Here is a 15,348-nt window from a genome sequence, read left to right as displayed (position 1 = left end):
ACCCCCGCCCAGCTTTCAAGGAGCGCGGGCAGCCTGGCAATTTGTCCTCTAATTACTAGCCCTCCCTATAAACCGCCGCCCGCGCCTTTCAGCGCCGGTGGTATTAGCAAACCAATGGCCCTCGGCGCAGCAATCGCGGCCCGCAGCGGGGGAGCCGGGCCCGCCCCCTCTCCAGAGCTAGGGCCGCAATAAAGGGGCCCGCGAGACGCCCCCGCCTGCACCCAGGCATCCGCAGTTTCTAGAGCTAACACTCCTCTAGAGCCGGTGCCTTAAGATCCCGGCCGCGCTGGGTGGGGCCGCTCACGTGGGTGGCTTAGTGTTTCTTAAGCAGTGGAAAATTGACCGCAAAATGCGCTAATTCGCAATGTTCTGCTCTGGCTGCGGGAGGCAAAGCCGGCCGGGGCAGCCCAGGCGGAATTCGAGCGGTCAAGCTCCACCTCTGCCGGCTTAACGGGCCTCCACCTCGGCTGCCCCCTAGCCTCACCTTCATTCCCCACCCCTACCCCAGCACTGCCCGCTGCGTCCCCTCCCCCGCAGCAGGTCCTCAGGCCGGCATCTCCACACCTAGGCTGACTCCCCTCCCTCGCTTTCTGGGCTGGCCTCGGTCCTCGCGCGGCTTCCTTGCCACCATCCTTGCCACCAACCTTGACTCCTTGCACGCTCTAAGCTGGTTGAGGATCGCGCAGGACTCAAGACTGAAAGGAGATCTCCGTGCAAATTCTATCATACCTTTCCCCCCTGTCTTCAGAGTGTTTCCACCCACCCTTACCCTAGCCACCCTTTACCCCTAATTCAGACTCTGTCTTCTGACAGCAGGTTCCCCCACTAAATTAAAGGCAGATTTTTGCATTTGGCAAGGTCACTGGGAAAGACAGAAGTCTCCACAGAGATGCTGCTTGGAGACCCAGGCTAGGGACCCGCAGGTGTGTTTGCAAGTTTTGCGTCTAGGCATCCTAGACACCCTCGGCAGGCCAGGCTCCGAGGGCGCGCAGAGGCGGGGGAAGCTTTTTTTTCCAGGTAGAGGGAGAGGCAGCTAGTTCACTTCGTCACTTCGTTCCCTGAGAGCAAGCAGAACGAAGGGCCCTCGGGCTGCCGACAAGGGCATAGACCAACTTAGAAACCGGACTTATGCAAGCCGGGATGTAGGCCACTGACTCCCTTTCCATCTTTAGCCTCTGGGGTTCCCAGGGGGCTTGGAAAAGAGCACAAGTCCAGGCAGAGCGCTTCGGGGATTGTGAAGGGGGGCGGAGGACACAGGCCTCAGTTGCTCATTCAGGAAAAATTCCTTCTACAGCCCAGGGAAGCGTTGGGGGGGCTTCCAGGGCTACTCAGTGCCAGTTGCTTCCTCAGGCTGGGGAATTTAAGGCCACAAGTGACCTGTGCCTTTGTCCTCCCTTCTTCCATTTGGTTTTATGACTTTGGCAAAAGAAAGAACATCACAGAACGATGCAGCCTCTCGAGGGCCCTGGGTGGGAACCCCTTCCTTCCTGCAGTCCCTAGTCATGTAAAACTACCCTAACTGGCGGTGCTGTGGAGACGCTGCCCCTAGTGTGGTCACTGGAGGGAGAAAAGTGCGTCCCCCTCCCCCTCCCGCAATGCATTTCAAAATGGAATGAAGTGATGGCTCCTTGTAATTAACTGTTGAGACACAGCAAAAGCGCCAAAATGACTCAGCCAATTGTCTCCAGATGGGGTTGGAGAGTCTGCGATTGTTTAACTCTCTTTAGCAGGGTTAGGACTCCGAATAGCCTAGCAGCGGAGGGCCCTCCGGGGCACAAAGGCTGGGACTCCAGTGAGTGCATCAACACTGAACCCGGCTGGCCCAATGCGGGGCCCAATGCGGAGTGAATTCTTGGAGACCTTCATTGTCCCAGGCCTTTGTGCTTCTCCCCAGCTGGCTCTAATCTTTAAATATTTACCCGGCCCCTTTGTGCCCATATGACTTATGCACTTTGGACTGATGTGCTCATAAATTACGAGTCATTTACCAGACTGTGGGGAGGGGGCTTTCATGCCTGGAGCAGGGAGAGGCCAGAGGAAGGGAAAGAAAAAAAAAAAAAACTTTTGGAGGGTCAGAGTGAGCTGCAGCCACACTGGACAGGCTCCTCCTGGCCTCCGTGTGACAAGTGGATGGGGCAGAGGCCTGTGAGTGACAAGGAGTCCCAGGAGACCTCTCTGACAATATCTGACTGCCTGACTGGAGATCCACCAGCAGGAAGGAGGGAGAGGCAGAGTTCCCGAACTGTTTCTGACTCGGTGTCGCGCTTGGACAGGAGTCAGCTTTTCATCCTGGGAAGCTGGTGTGGGTGGAGGTGCCTGGTTAGCACCATCCTTGCCCCTGTCTCCTACTTGCTCTTCAGCATTCCCCCTTGCTACAATTCCTCTTGAACAATAAAGCAACCCTGTTTGAAAAAAGGGAGCCTAATTTCATCTCAGCCTGCAGTTTAACTTGGAAAAGTCGATATGGTTCTGAGGGCTCTTTAAAACTCTTGCCGGGCCCAGGATGGAAAGTCACCTCAGCTGGTGGGAGGGTGGCTGGCTGGGGGTGGGGTAGGGAGGAGAGGCCCCAGGGAAGGACCTTCCTGCATGAGAAAGGGGTCCCTTTGTACCTGCCTTACAGCTCCTAGAACAAAACACATTCAAATGCTTATTTAGAGGGGGGAAAAATCAAAAACAAGCAAGGCATCTTCAGGCTGAGCAGTTTTTCTTTCTTTTCTTTTATTATTGTAGGTGTTCTGCTCCTCTATCCTGGGGATGACAAACTAGAGGGACACTTGGAGAGCTGCGTGCTGAATGGACTTGTCTGATCAGCTCCCTTTCCTCTCTGGTGGCAAAACCTGTTTGATCAGATCTCTGTGTTTTGAGTTTCTGTCTGTATCTGTGTGAGTTACTCTTCCTCTGTGTGCCTGTGTGTATCTCCACGTGACTCTGTTTCTCTGGGTCTATGTCAGTGCATGTATACATTTGATTATTTGCCTTTACCTTCCCTCACTCCCCTGTGAACCCTGGGTCCTGACAGATTCAGAACTCTAGTAGTGTCAGTCGTGTCCGACTCCTTAGGACCCTATGGACTGTAGCCCGCCAGGCTCCTCTGTCCCTGGAATTCTCAAGACAAGAATAGTGGAGTGGGTTGCCATTTCCTTCTTCAGGGACTCTAGTGACTTCTAAAGATTCCCCTGCACCCCTGGCCTGGCCCCACCTTGGAGAGGATGACCTCCCCGTTCTTTCTGCCTTCTCCACGATGAGACTGATGGAGATGTATGGTCCAAGGGGAACTGATGGGCAGAGAAGAGACAGTTGCTCAAGCCCTCCAGTCTGGATTACATGTTATTCTGTGCCCCTCCCCCAGAACAGGAACTGTCCCTGGGGCAAACCAGATCCACTAGTCAGCGTGGAAAGCTGATGCCACTGGCTAGAAAGGGAGCTTCCTGGGAGCAGCCCTCTACCCCAGGACCAAACTCACTCCCAGGAGTGAAGATGCAATAAGCCACCCTCTAGTGGCCGTGAGGTGTCCTGGCAATGCTGGAGAGGTCTTGAGGGGAGGCTGGTAGAAACTGGGGGCAGTGGCAGGAGTCCCTGCTCTCAGACCCCAGAAAAGGCCCAGGCTTCCTTCCCACATGACATTGCAACTGAGTGACATTAGATTTTTAAAACATTCAATTTTCTTTCAGTCCCCATCTACCGAGTTTAGCAAATGTCTTCTGAGCACCTTTTAGACAAATACTGGGCTTACAGATCATCAACAGGAGACTGGAGTCAGGATCCGCATTTCAGAGAAAGTTGAGGCTCATCGAGGTGCCTTGCCCAAGGTTACAAAGCTGCTGAGCCAGGCTCTCCATCCTCCCCCGAACCCAGCTGTCCAGATATGAAGCCTCCTGCCAGGTCCCACAAAGACAGAGAAGGGTAGGGTGGCCAGAGCCTCAGATGCAGGTTGGGCTGACCACTAGGTGGGCTGGGCATATCGCTGTCTGACCCACTGCTCTGGGTTCCAGCCTCCCCTGGGGCCTGTCCCCTATCCTGCTTCAGGCAGGCTTCCTCCTGCCTCTGTGTTTGCAGACTCTGTCCCCTCCCTCCCTCTCTCTCTCCTGTAGCTGCCCTTGCTCTCATTTCCAGCTGCAGGCTGCCAGTACCAACTCTCCCAGGCAGACTCCTACCCTTCCCATGGGTCTCTCCCTGGGGTCCCTCTCATTCCTACTCTATCCTCACTTGGTTCCTGCCTCACTCTCATCCCACAGTAATTTATTCTAGTCATTTGCTTACTTGCCTTTCTCCTCAATTATCTGTTCATCACCCGAAGTGGAGGAATTTACCCTTTCAAAAAGGAACAATTTTTCTTTCTTTATTTATTTTTTGCTGTGACTTGACATGCGGGATCTTAGTTCCCTGATCAGGGATGGCACATTGGCCCCCTGCATTGGAAGTGTGGACCACCAGCCAGGAAAGTCCAAAAAAGGAGCAATTTCTAATTATAAAATAATATATATTGATTTGGGCCATATGGGAAATACACAAAACATATAAAAAAGATAGCTAAAGTCTCCCAGAGTTCCCCTACCACCAGAAGATTACTGCTGTGAAATAATTTTGCCTAATAGAATCATTAGCCAAAATTCATTGGCTAATGAATCATTTTCCCAGGTTCATCCGTATACTTTTGTTTTTCCCAAGTGAAGTCAGGATCACACTGAAAAGTTTTTCATTCTGTCCTATAAAATAACTTCCTGAGGATTTCCACTGTTGGCCAACATTCTCCCCCAACACGAAGTGAAGTGGGCAGTCATCCCGCTGCGTGAATGCCGCAAGGGCAGTGTCCCCGCAGCAAGGGCCCCCGGCGGGGCGCTCGGAGACCCTGCCGAGGGCAAGGCGGTCCCGGCGCGCGGACCTTGCGGGGCCGGCCGGGCAGGGTTGGGTGGAGGCGGACCGCCGGCTCGCGCCTGCACGCCCAAGTGTCTGTTTCGCCCGGGACTACGCAGCCGGGGAGGGGGGCAGCTATAGATTTCATGTGATTTCTCCGGACAAGGGACATCCTGGAGTTTGGGGCCGACTCCTGGCAGACACCGGCGGTGACTTCTCGGTTCAGGACCCAGGCTCCCCGCGGCGCCCCCTCCGCTCCGCCTGGGTCAGGCGGTCCAGGTTAGGGGCACAGTGGGGCGGGGCCGCGGGGCGGGGCGGGGCGGGGCCGCGGGGCGGGGCGCTCCCGCCAAATTCAGGCCCCAGCTGCGCCGCGCGGCGGTATCGCGAGAGCTTGCCGGCAGCGTGTAGGTCCGGGCGTCTGCCCTTCGCGGCCGGCGTCGACGGCGCAGTGCGCAGGCGCGGCGGGCAGGTTTCCCAGGGCTACAGCCGGCGCCGCCGCCCGTTTGTCCGCCTCCCTGCGCCATGGCAGGCTGCGCGGCGCGGGCTCCGCCGGGCTCCGAGGCGCGCCTCAGCCTCGCCACCTTCCTGCTGGGCGCCTCGGTGCTCGCGCTGCCGCTGCTCACGCGCGCCGGCCTGCAGGGCCGCACCGGGCTGGCACTCTACGTGGCCGGGCTCAACGCGCTGCTGCTGCTGCTCTACCGGCCGCCGCGCTACCAGGTGCGGGCCGGGGCGGGGATGGGGGCCGGGCGGGCTGGGCGTCGCGCGTGGGCGCCGTCCCCCCACCGGGGTCGAGGTCCAAGTCGGCCAACAGCGCGGCCCGCGAGAGGGGCTGCCTCCCCCGGCCGTGTTCTTAAGCAGCTGCGAGTTCAGGCGGCGGGAGGGCGCCCTCCCCTCCATTCCTGGGGGGCGTGTGGCGCGGGCCCCCTCCGCCCGGCGGAGTGGGTGGAAAATTGCAGTTGGTGCGGTTCAGCAGCTGCGGCAGATGAGCGCTTGGGGTGGGGAGTGAGCGGGCCCACGAGTTCTTTTATGTAATTTGAAGTGTGGAGAACTAACTACCTACTGTCAAGTCTGAGGTCAGAGGCCCCCGCAGTTACGTGGAGGGGGCTGGGCGCGGGTCCCGGCTGTCCCGACTGGATTCGCTGCGTGGACTTGGGAGAATCCGGCCAATACGCTAGGTTTACGCTGTTTTCCCACAGCCCTGAATAATAACAACAATCCTAATAGTAATGGCAGCTAAAAACTTGTATAGCACTTCCTCTTAAGTACTTTACATGGGTCATTCTCACAGCAGTCCTCAGAGGTAGGTACTGTGGTCATCCCCATTTGTAGATGGAGAAGCCCAGGTCCAGAGAGGTTAAGTAACTTGCCTAAGGCCACAGAGAGAGGTGGGTTTGGGAATAGAGTCCAGGCAGCCCTGCTTCACCCCTTTAACTTATGAGCAAGTCGACTCAATGGACTTGGTGGTGGCCTACTTAGGCCAGGAAGTAGGACATATGCTCTGAACAGCCAGGTGACTGAGTCTCTTTTGGGTCCGTTTCAGATAGCCATCCGAGCCTGTTTCCTTGGCTTTGTGTTTGGCTGTGGAGTGCTGCTAAGTTTTAGCCAGTCTTCCTGGAATCACTTTGGCTGGTAAGAAGTGCTTTGGGAACCATAGATGTGAGTCGAGGGTGGGTGGATCAGAGGGTCAGTAATGATGGTCCCGCGTCCCTGGCTGGCTGAAGGCTAGTGAGGGTTCTGAGGGATTGAGGCCTCTAGCTTCCTAGATTCCTGCATCCCAGACCTCGCAGGTCTCTCGTGGCATCCTCCCCGTAGGTGTCCTCATCCACTGCACCTTCAGTAATGTGACCAGCCCGTCCCAGAAAGAGGGTCTTGGTCCTCAGTGACGGGAAGGGGCAAGGCTCTGGCTCGTCTTCACAGGCCTTTTCCGTCTCTAATTTCTATTAGGTCACATCTAATGCTTCCCCCACGGCCTGTGTAGGATTTTCCCTACACTATGATTTCAGTCCCTTGAGCCTTCTAGTCCCTGACCTGGATATGAACCAGTGGCTTCCAGGTAAAAAGCTTTATCTCCTGTTGTCGATACTCTGAGCCATCTAATCCTCCTTTGCTGGAATTATTTCGGTTTTTTGGATTTTTGTATTAGACATACATCACTACTTTATTTTGATACTTCCCCCTTTCATGTTTTACTGTGTGTAATGTCATTTTTTTTTTAAAGGCAGAAGGCCCATAATGCCTTCCTAACCTGTGTTTTTCTTTTTTTTCCCCTCCTCCTGTGATATTCAAAGATATAGTCCCTTTACAACCCCACTTTATGCAAACCTCAGGGAGTAATGTGGGTGCCTGTGCCTGATGTCTACTCTCAGGTGACAACAGAATCTTGTCAGAGAATTCAGGGACAGTTCAGAACAAATCGGCACTTGGACTTATGGCTAACTTAATTCTCTTGCCTCAACTTACCTCATGTTCTTTTTTTTTTAAATAGGTATATGTGCTCCCTGTCATTGTTCCACTATTCTGAATATTTAGTCACAGCAGTCAATAACCCCAAGAGCCTGTCCTTGGATTCCTTTCTCCTGAATCACAGTCTGGAGTACACAGTTGCAGCTCTTTCTTCTTGGATAGAGTTCACACTTGAGAATATCTTCTGGCCAGGTCAGTGTGCCCTGCTCTTCCCTCTCCAAGGGAGATGGGTGGCCTCCATGGGGGCCTGAGGACAGTGACCTGGCTTCACCTCCGAGGTCTAATCTCCTCGAGTGATTTTCCCCAGATCTCTATCCTCACTAAGCTCTTTATAAAGGGCGAGCTTCGCTTGTGAATTCCACCTCTGGATTTTGAATGGGGGACGTGTTGACCTTTCACTTCAAGCCCTGTGAGACAGAGTTTGCAACATCTAACATGAAGTCCCAGCCTCTGGTAGCTGTAACCCGTTTTACAGTCAGGAGGTCTGGATCTGTTCATTTTCTGTGACTTGAGAAATTTCATATGAAGATTTTTATTAGCAAAAACCACTGCATCTGCTAGCTACTCTGACATTGAACTTTGTGCAACAAGTTAAATAACACGTATGTAATTTCTCAGATTCAGTAGAGGGCCAAGGTGGGAAATGCTGAGCCTTCTTTGCTTCACTTAGCTGTTCTTGTCCCCAGAGGAAGGATGGGAGCCCATCAGCTCTTTGCCACGATGCTCTAACTGAACTGTTGGTGCTTCAGAGTAACTGGATGAACAGCACAACTTCGGGGGATGTGTTTTACTTACAATTAAGCTTCAGTGTGATGACCGATGCTGATCCACCCCCACCCCCAGCATGTTTTCTAGTGTCCCAATCTTTGGAAACAGGTTAATTTTAAGCCTGCAGAGGGAGAGCTCAGTGATCCAGGGTCTTCACTCCCTCTTTGTCACCATCTCTGTCCTGCAGAACTGAAGCAGATCACGTGGATCAGCGCCACGGGGCTGCTGATGGTGGTGTTTGGAGAATGTCTGAGGAAAGCGGCAATGTTTACAGCTGGTTCCAATTTCAATCACGTGGTGCAGAATGAAAAGTCAGAAACCCACACTCTGGTGACCAGTGGGGTATATGCTTGGTTCCGGCATCCGTCCTATGTCGGGTGGTTTTACTGGAGTATTGGAACCCAGGTATGATGTCAGAATTAATGCCAGTTCCCTTTAAAGTTTTTAAAAATAATATCTTAAATCGACAGATAATTCAAATACCGTGAAATTCACCATTTCAGAGTGTACGATTCAGTGGATTTCAGTGTATTTACAAAGTTGTTGGTTCTCCCCCCCCGTTTTCTTTTTAAAATGTTGTGTTTATTTATTTATTTATTTTTTTGGTGGTGTCGCGTGGCTTGTGGGACCAGGGGTTCCTTGACCAAGGTCGAACCTGGGCCCTAGACAATAAAAGCAGAGTCCTAACCGCTGGACCACCAGAGAATTACCTGTTGGTCCTTTTTTTAATTTTTATGAATTTATTTGTTTTTGGCTGCTCTGGATACCCTTTGCTGCTCGTGGGCTTTCTCTAGCTGCGGGGAGCAGGGGCTGCCCTTCCTTGTGGTGCTCGGGCTTCTCACAGAGGTGGCTTCTCTTGTGGAGCTCTGTCTGCTCTAGAGCACAGTAGTTGTGGCGCACGGGCTTAGTTGCTTGAGGCATGTGGAGTCTTCCCAGAACAGGGATAGAACCCTATCTGTGTCAGCAGGCAGATTCTTAACCACTGGGCCACCAGGGAAGTCCTGGTCCTTTTTATATAGGTACACATGTTCCCTGCTGTGTTTCAAGTAATAATTGAATAAAAGTCAAAAGAACTGATGTAGTCTTTAACATTTTTTGCTGTATACTTAAAACCCAGGTGTCCCAAACTTGTAAACTCTTGGCGATTCTGGGTGCTGTTGCCCCATCTTTTGTACCCCTTTTCTACCTCTTTAACTTAGATTTGGAGCCTCACCCAGTGGGGTAAGGACAGAGATGTGGATGTGGGGAGAGCCCTCTGCCACTCGAGGGGCAGCTTAGCTGATTTTCATTAGAAGCTGCTATTAATGAGCCCTGATGGCGCTGGTGGTAAAGAACCTGCCTGCCAATGCAGGAGACATAAGAGATGCAGGTTTGATCCCTAGGTGGGGAAGTTCCCTTGGAGGAGGGCATGGCAACCCCCTCCAGTATTCTCACCTGGAGAATCCCTATGGACAGAGGAGCCTGGCGGGCTACAGTCCATAGGGTCACAAAGAGTCAGACATGACTGAAGTGACTTAGCACACAGCACAGCACACACACAGCACATTAGTGAGCCCAGAGTCGTGTGTCAGGTTTAATGTGAGTGATGGAGGTTTGCTGGGTCTTGGGCTGCAAACTGAGCCTTGTTTCTGGACAGTTGTCTCTTGAATCTATTCTCTTAGACCAAGAAGGACTTGGCCAGAGTATGTGGGTAGAACTTAAGACGATTCATCACCTCTTTGGGAACATCCAGTCTGGGCCCCAGGCATCCCATTGCAGGCTGGTACCTGGGGACCCTCTGGTGACCCCCAGTGGTATAGAAGGGGCAGGTTCTTGTGCGGCAATCATTTTAAAACTTGCATTTCTCTAACGTCCTGTGTTAGTAATCACATTCTCTGGATACAAACTGATTGTAGAGGAATCATGTAATTTGCCATAAATGCTGACTAGTAAACCTAAGTGCTCTAGGACTCAAGGTTTTGTTTTCCTTTTAAAGTTTATTTGGCTGTGTTGAGTCTTCCCTGGTGGCTCAGTCAGTAAAGAATCTACCTGCAACGCAGGAAACCCAGATTTGATCCCTGAGTCGGGAAGATCCCCTGGAGAAGGAAATGGCAACCCACTCCAGTATTCTTGCCTGGGAAATCCCGTGGACAGAGTAGCCTGGTGGGCCACAGTCCATGGGGTTGCAGAGTCAGACAGGACTGAGCGACTGAGCACGCACGTGCCAGGTCTCAGGTGTGGCATGCCGGCTCTTTGCTGTGTCCTGGGGAATCTCCGTTGCAGTGCACACTGACCGCTAGTTGTAGGCTCAGCAGTTGCCTTGTGGTTTCCTGTTGGGATCGAACCCACATCCCCTGCATTGGAAAGCAGATTCTTAACTAGTAGACCACCAGGGAAGTCCCTCAAGAGGTTTTCACACCTCTTTAACTATATATCTCTTTACACTTGTATACACTTTTACAGCTGTATACACTTTTTACACTGTGACCCAGCACACAGGTGTATGTGAATACAGAATAAATTTTTTCTGAAACAGCCCTTACCCTGCCTGTGTACAAAACACGCTGTGTTCTAGCTTGTTAGTGTCTGTGACACTGTTTCTGATGCACGGGATTGATTTCGGCTCCATGGCGGTCTGTGGCCTAAGAGTGGGAAGACCCACTGTAGGGTGTGCTGAGAGGCCTCACATGCCTGCCGGCCGGCTGGTTCCCAACTCTGACGTCCACTCCTTGGCCTCCCTTAAGTAGGGTGGCAGCACCACCTCAGAGGCTTGCTCCGGAGGTTGAATGGCTTACTGGTCGGTGGTAAAGGGCTTGGCCCGTGCTGAGAATATAGGAGACACTCAGTAAACAGTGGTGAGAATAAGAAGTGAGGTCTGGTCACCCACTGGGGGAAACACATCCCGGGCAGGGTTGGGGAGGGGAGGTCAGCAGGCTCCCTGATCTGCACAGAAGTGGGCCAAGAAACTACTTTTCTGGACTTTGAAAGCTGTGCAAAGGAGGTACGATTGAGGGCTCAGTACTTTCTGAGCAGGGGGAGTGGTTTCGAGGGAGGACAGTGTACAGTGTGCATGGGGAGGCTGGGCTGGCGGCAGAGGACCAGGGAGCTGTGGGGTGGGAAGGAGCAGGTCCGTAGGTGTTGGGCCGGGACAGAAAGTGGACAAGCTGGGAACCACGCGGGAAGGGAGTGGTGCTTACAACGGGAATTCACACGTGGGGTCGCCCTTGTAATTTTTAGGTACCTGTCAGGTAAGAGGAACCAGAGTAAAGCAGACCAGCCAAAGCTACAGCGATGAGTGTTCAGTTCTGTTATGAAAGTGATGGTGTAATTTCAGTTCATGGTGCTCTAGCCCTGGGCTCAGGGTCTCCAAGACCCTAGTCACATATCTCGAGGGTCTCTCGGGGCCCTTGACAGGAAGTCCTCTGTGGGTGTTGGAGAGCGGCTGATGCCCTTCAGGTTCACAGTGTGGAATCACACTGACCCTGGCCCACTAACGCTGTGTTCTCTCTGTCAGGTGATGCTGTGTAACCCCATCTGTGGGGTGAGCTATGCTCTGACAGTGTGGCGATTCTTCCGCGACCGGACAGAGGAGGAAGAAATCTCGCTGATCCACTTTTTCGGAGAGGAGTACCTGGAGTATAAGAAGCGGGTGCCCACAGGCCTGCCTTTCATAAAAGGGGTCAAGGTGGAGCTATGACAGGCCCAGGGTGGCCCAGGCCAGGCTGGGGGGCCTCCTACTCCTTGCAGCCTGGGGACAGAACTGCCTCCTGTCGACCACTCTGCGGAATGGATTTTCTTAATCATTTTCTATGTCACCAATTACTCTTCTGGAATATCACTCAAAATCAAATGGTCAGAAGGCCGTAGGACCAAAGGAACCCATCCCACCCCCCGACCCCCCTACTCCCCACCGCCCTGGAGCAGCCTGCTCTTGGGCTGAATCAAGGTAGGACGTAGATTAAAGGTGGACAAGAAGCAAATAATAGCAATACCCAGCAGCGCCCCCCAGACGTGCCTGGGGAGTGCCTAGGCCACACTTCAGCCCCCTACGAGGCCGGGGTTGTTGAGTTATATCTAAGACCCCTGGGGAGAGAGGTGAGCTCCCCCCTCATATGAGTGAGGTGCCTGCTGCAGGAAGGGGCGCATGGGCATCAGTGCTTATTAGTGTTAGAGACATTCAGAATCCTCACTTTAACAGAAAAACACAGCACAGCTTTAACCTCTTTATTTCTGTCTTTACATGCGTGAGCTTTTTTACAATTTAAGATGCTTCCTTTGGTTCCTCACATATCTCATCCTATTTACTTACCTATTTTTTTAAAATAGCAGTATAAACTCAAAGGGGACTTAACACGGTGTATGAGTCTCACCCTTTGTTCGGCAGAAAGGCAGCATGGATACCCCCAGTGACCTGGCTGAGGCTTCAGGTTACCAAGGCTCCCTGTGCCAGGGAGACGGTGGGCCCCTGTGGCTTTTCTAGGGTCCTGGCACCTTCTCTCCTTCCAAAAGGGCCTGGCGTTACTGGTGACAGGCTTGTCAAAGATGTCATTCGTCCTTTATCCAAGAAATGCTTCCTGGACACCTGCTCTGTGCAAGGCATTGTTAAACATTGAGAAATACTGCTCTCCATTTATTTGGGGTTTATTCTCATTTTACCATAGCTCATATTTTTGTGTTTTGACTTAAATCTATTAACCATTGATTCCTATGGTCTCTTCTCAAACTTCTGTCACCCCTAATGCCATTTCAGACTGTCTTTTCCGAAGGGGTTTGAGCATAAGCAACTATAAAATTCCAGCAAGTCGACTCATGAGAAAAATAGAGCAAATGATCCCCGCTGAGATTTAGTCACTACTTTTGTTTTTCAAGTTTGGGGAGAGTGGTTGGCTTTAGGAGTCAGACATAAGAGCTCTGAGGCGCTTGTTGAATTCTGGATTTGAGAGAGGAACTTGGTCTCTGTGTGACTTCTGTCCGTGGAGCCCTGCGGTGGCGCCCATGGAGTGGATCGAAGGCAGCGTCAGCACCTGGCTGGAGCACTGCTTTGCCACGCCACCTGGCTTTCAAGGAGTCACTAAACCTTTCCGTGCCTAGACCTCCCCATCTGTAGAATGGGTCCGTACCACCTACCTCACAGGGGTGTTGTGAAGACTAAGAAGAATGATGTCAAATGTTTTTAACACTTTGGTGAGAGAGATGACAAACAAAACCACTACCACATGAGTTACACAAAACTGGACATTGGATTCACTCTACCAGATACTGGATACGTGTGTTCAAAAAAGCATCTTACCAACTCAAAATGCTATTTATTTCTAGATTTCCTGGCCTGATTAGTTCTTTCATGATTATATATACCAAAGAGGTGTACGGGTTCGTTGGCGAGAGGTGTGACACTTGCTGGAGGGAGGACCCAACCGACTCCAGCCTCGGCCTCCTGCGATCTTGCCCGCCGACAGCCCAGGCAGCAGCCTCAAGGCGGTAGGTTCCTCTGGCGGGAACGCTGCCTGGCAGGACGTCAAATGCATTTAGTGTGTGTGGGGATTGAAGCAGTCCTGAACTTGTTCCCCAGGCCACGCTCAGCAAAGTCAACCCACTTAGTAGGACTGCAGGACGGAGGTGGCTGTGGCTGTGGCTTTGGCAGCGGCCCCCACTCTCCAAGGCAAAGTTCTTGCTGCATTTAGCCAATGGGACCCACCTTTCCTCAACACTGGGGGCCGTAAGACTGTCTTTAGCACATGTAGAGCCACTAATAACGCCCCTGGCTTGATGGACCTTAAGACTGAAGGCGTTGGCCTCTGACAGTCTGTCCCTCCTCCGCCTGCCTGCCAGGCCCAGGGCTCAGGAGGCCAGTCCTGGTGTCCCAGGGAGGAGATGCTGTCACACCACCCACCTGGGCTTGACAGGATGTTCTGCCCTGCTTTGTCCCCCAGGGCGGAAATCAGCAATTACTTAGGGATCAGAGATGAACCGCTTTGGGACAGCCTTTGGCAAGTGATCAGCGTTCATCTAGCACTGAGATCTTCAGGTTATTTTTAACTTCATAAATTTAGCAGTGCCAGCATGCAGGGAGGAAAATCAGGTTAATGAGGTACAGGCTTTTTGGGTATTCTCGAAAGCTTTTCTTTGGGTAAGGGCCGCATCGCCAGTTCCCTCCAATTAAGGAACCGTCAGGAGACTTCTTTTTCCGTCACCCGTTTCAAAGCGGAGACTCCGAAATGGAAGAGAAGCGCTGCACAGAACAAAGTTGTTTCCAAGCAGTGTAAAACGAAACACTTTATGAGAGTTTGCAGGCTAGGGCCAAGAATGCTGGTTTATGGAAAAGAAGTTGTGGGGTGAACCTGACAGAAGGCAGCATACCCCACCACCTTTTCATGGTCATGAGCCGTTTTGTACACCTAAAAAGTAAACTCTATTAATCCCTTTAAACTATCTAACTCTGGTTGGTTATCATGATGGGGAAACATCCCTGAACCCAGGGGTTGCGTTAATAGTAGGGTCTCCTTTTGATAGCAGCCCCTCTGCGATGGGAATGGTGACTTGCTGGCCCTTTTCTGCACTTTCTTAACTGCCTTAGATAGTTGTGCTCTTTCTCCGCTCCGTTTTGCTTTTGTAGCGATTTAGCAAGGCCGGGCCACCCCCAGCCTGTGTGGCTGGGGGGTGGTGATGGGGGGGAGACTTGCTGTCAGTCTGTGCCCTGCTGGGCTCGCTCCTGTGGGTCTGTCCCATAGCTAAGCTAGAAGAGTAACCTTACGGAGTTATTGCTCTTCTTTTTACATGCAGAAATGTTTATTTAAATATTGGATTTTCTTTCACAGATACTGATGATTTCTAATTCTTAAATAAAACTACTTGATTTCGCTATGAACAACAGTGTGGCTGTGTGGGATTCAGAAACTCTTAAGGTCTTGTTACTTCCAGTTAAGAAACGTCCAGAACCTATAGCATAAAGCCAGACGCGTCTGCCTCCTCGGTTCTGTTCTGAATTCCTCCCTCTAAGCAGTGTGCTCCTCCTGCCCGCAGGCGCCCCCCCCTCCCCGGCTACCACCCCCCCACCCCGCCACTGTGGAGGTCCGCCCTTCCTTCCCCCACCGTGGAGGTCTGTGATGCTTTGGGATGGGACCCGGGCACACACAGCAGTTGTGCAGGCCTTGAGTGCTGGTGTGACCAGTGGACCAGTATATTGACCTGCAGGCCCACCTGGCACACAAAAGCCATCCGAATCACTAAATCAAGCTGGTATTTGTTTAGGATGGCATCATTTTGCCTCCAGAACTTTGAATGTTA

The 15,348-nt window shown here is 52.3% G+C and overlaps 1 protein-coding gene across 1 annotated transcript; it reads left to right on the top strand.

Annotated features, from left to right (window-relative positions):
* Positions 1-5,293: 5,293 nt before the first annotated feature.
* Positions 5,294-14,929, top strand: ICMT (isoprenylcysteine carboxyl methyltransferase). Its single transcript, XM_081490324.1, has 5 exons — positions 5,294-5,571; positions 6,395-6,483; positions 7,340-7,509; positions 8,273-8,490; positions 11,579-14,929. Exons 1-5 carry the CDS (start codon positions 5,377-5,379, stop codon positions 11,759-11,761), a joined length of 855 nt encoding a protein of 284 aa, XP_081346450.1. The 5' UTR covers positions 5,294-5,376; the 3' UTR covers positions 11,762-14,929.
* Positions 14,930-15,348: the final 419 nt, after the last annotated feature.

This window comes from Giraffa tippelskirchi, chromosome 5, assembly GCF_054371585.1.
Source record: "Giraffa tippelskirchi isolate mGirTip1 chromosome 5, T2T-mGirTip1v1.2.pri, whole genome shotgun sequence".
Classification (NCBI taxonomy): domain Eukaryota; kingdom Metazoa; phylum Chordata; class Mammalia; order Artiodactyla; family Giraffidae; genus Giraffa; species Giraffa tippelskirchi.
This window is presented reverse-complemented; position numbering and strand designations above follow the sequence as displayed.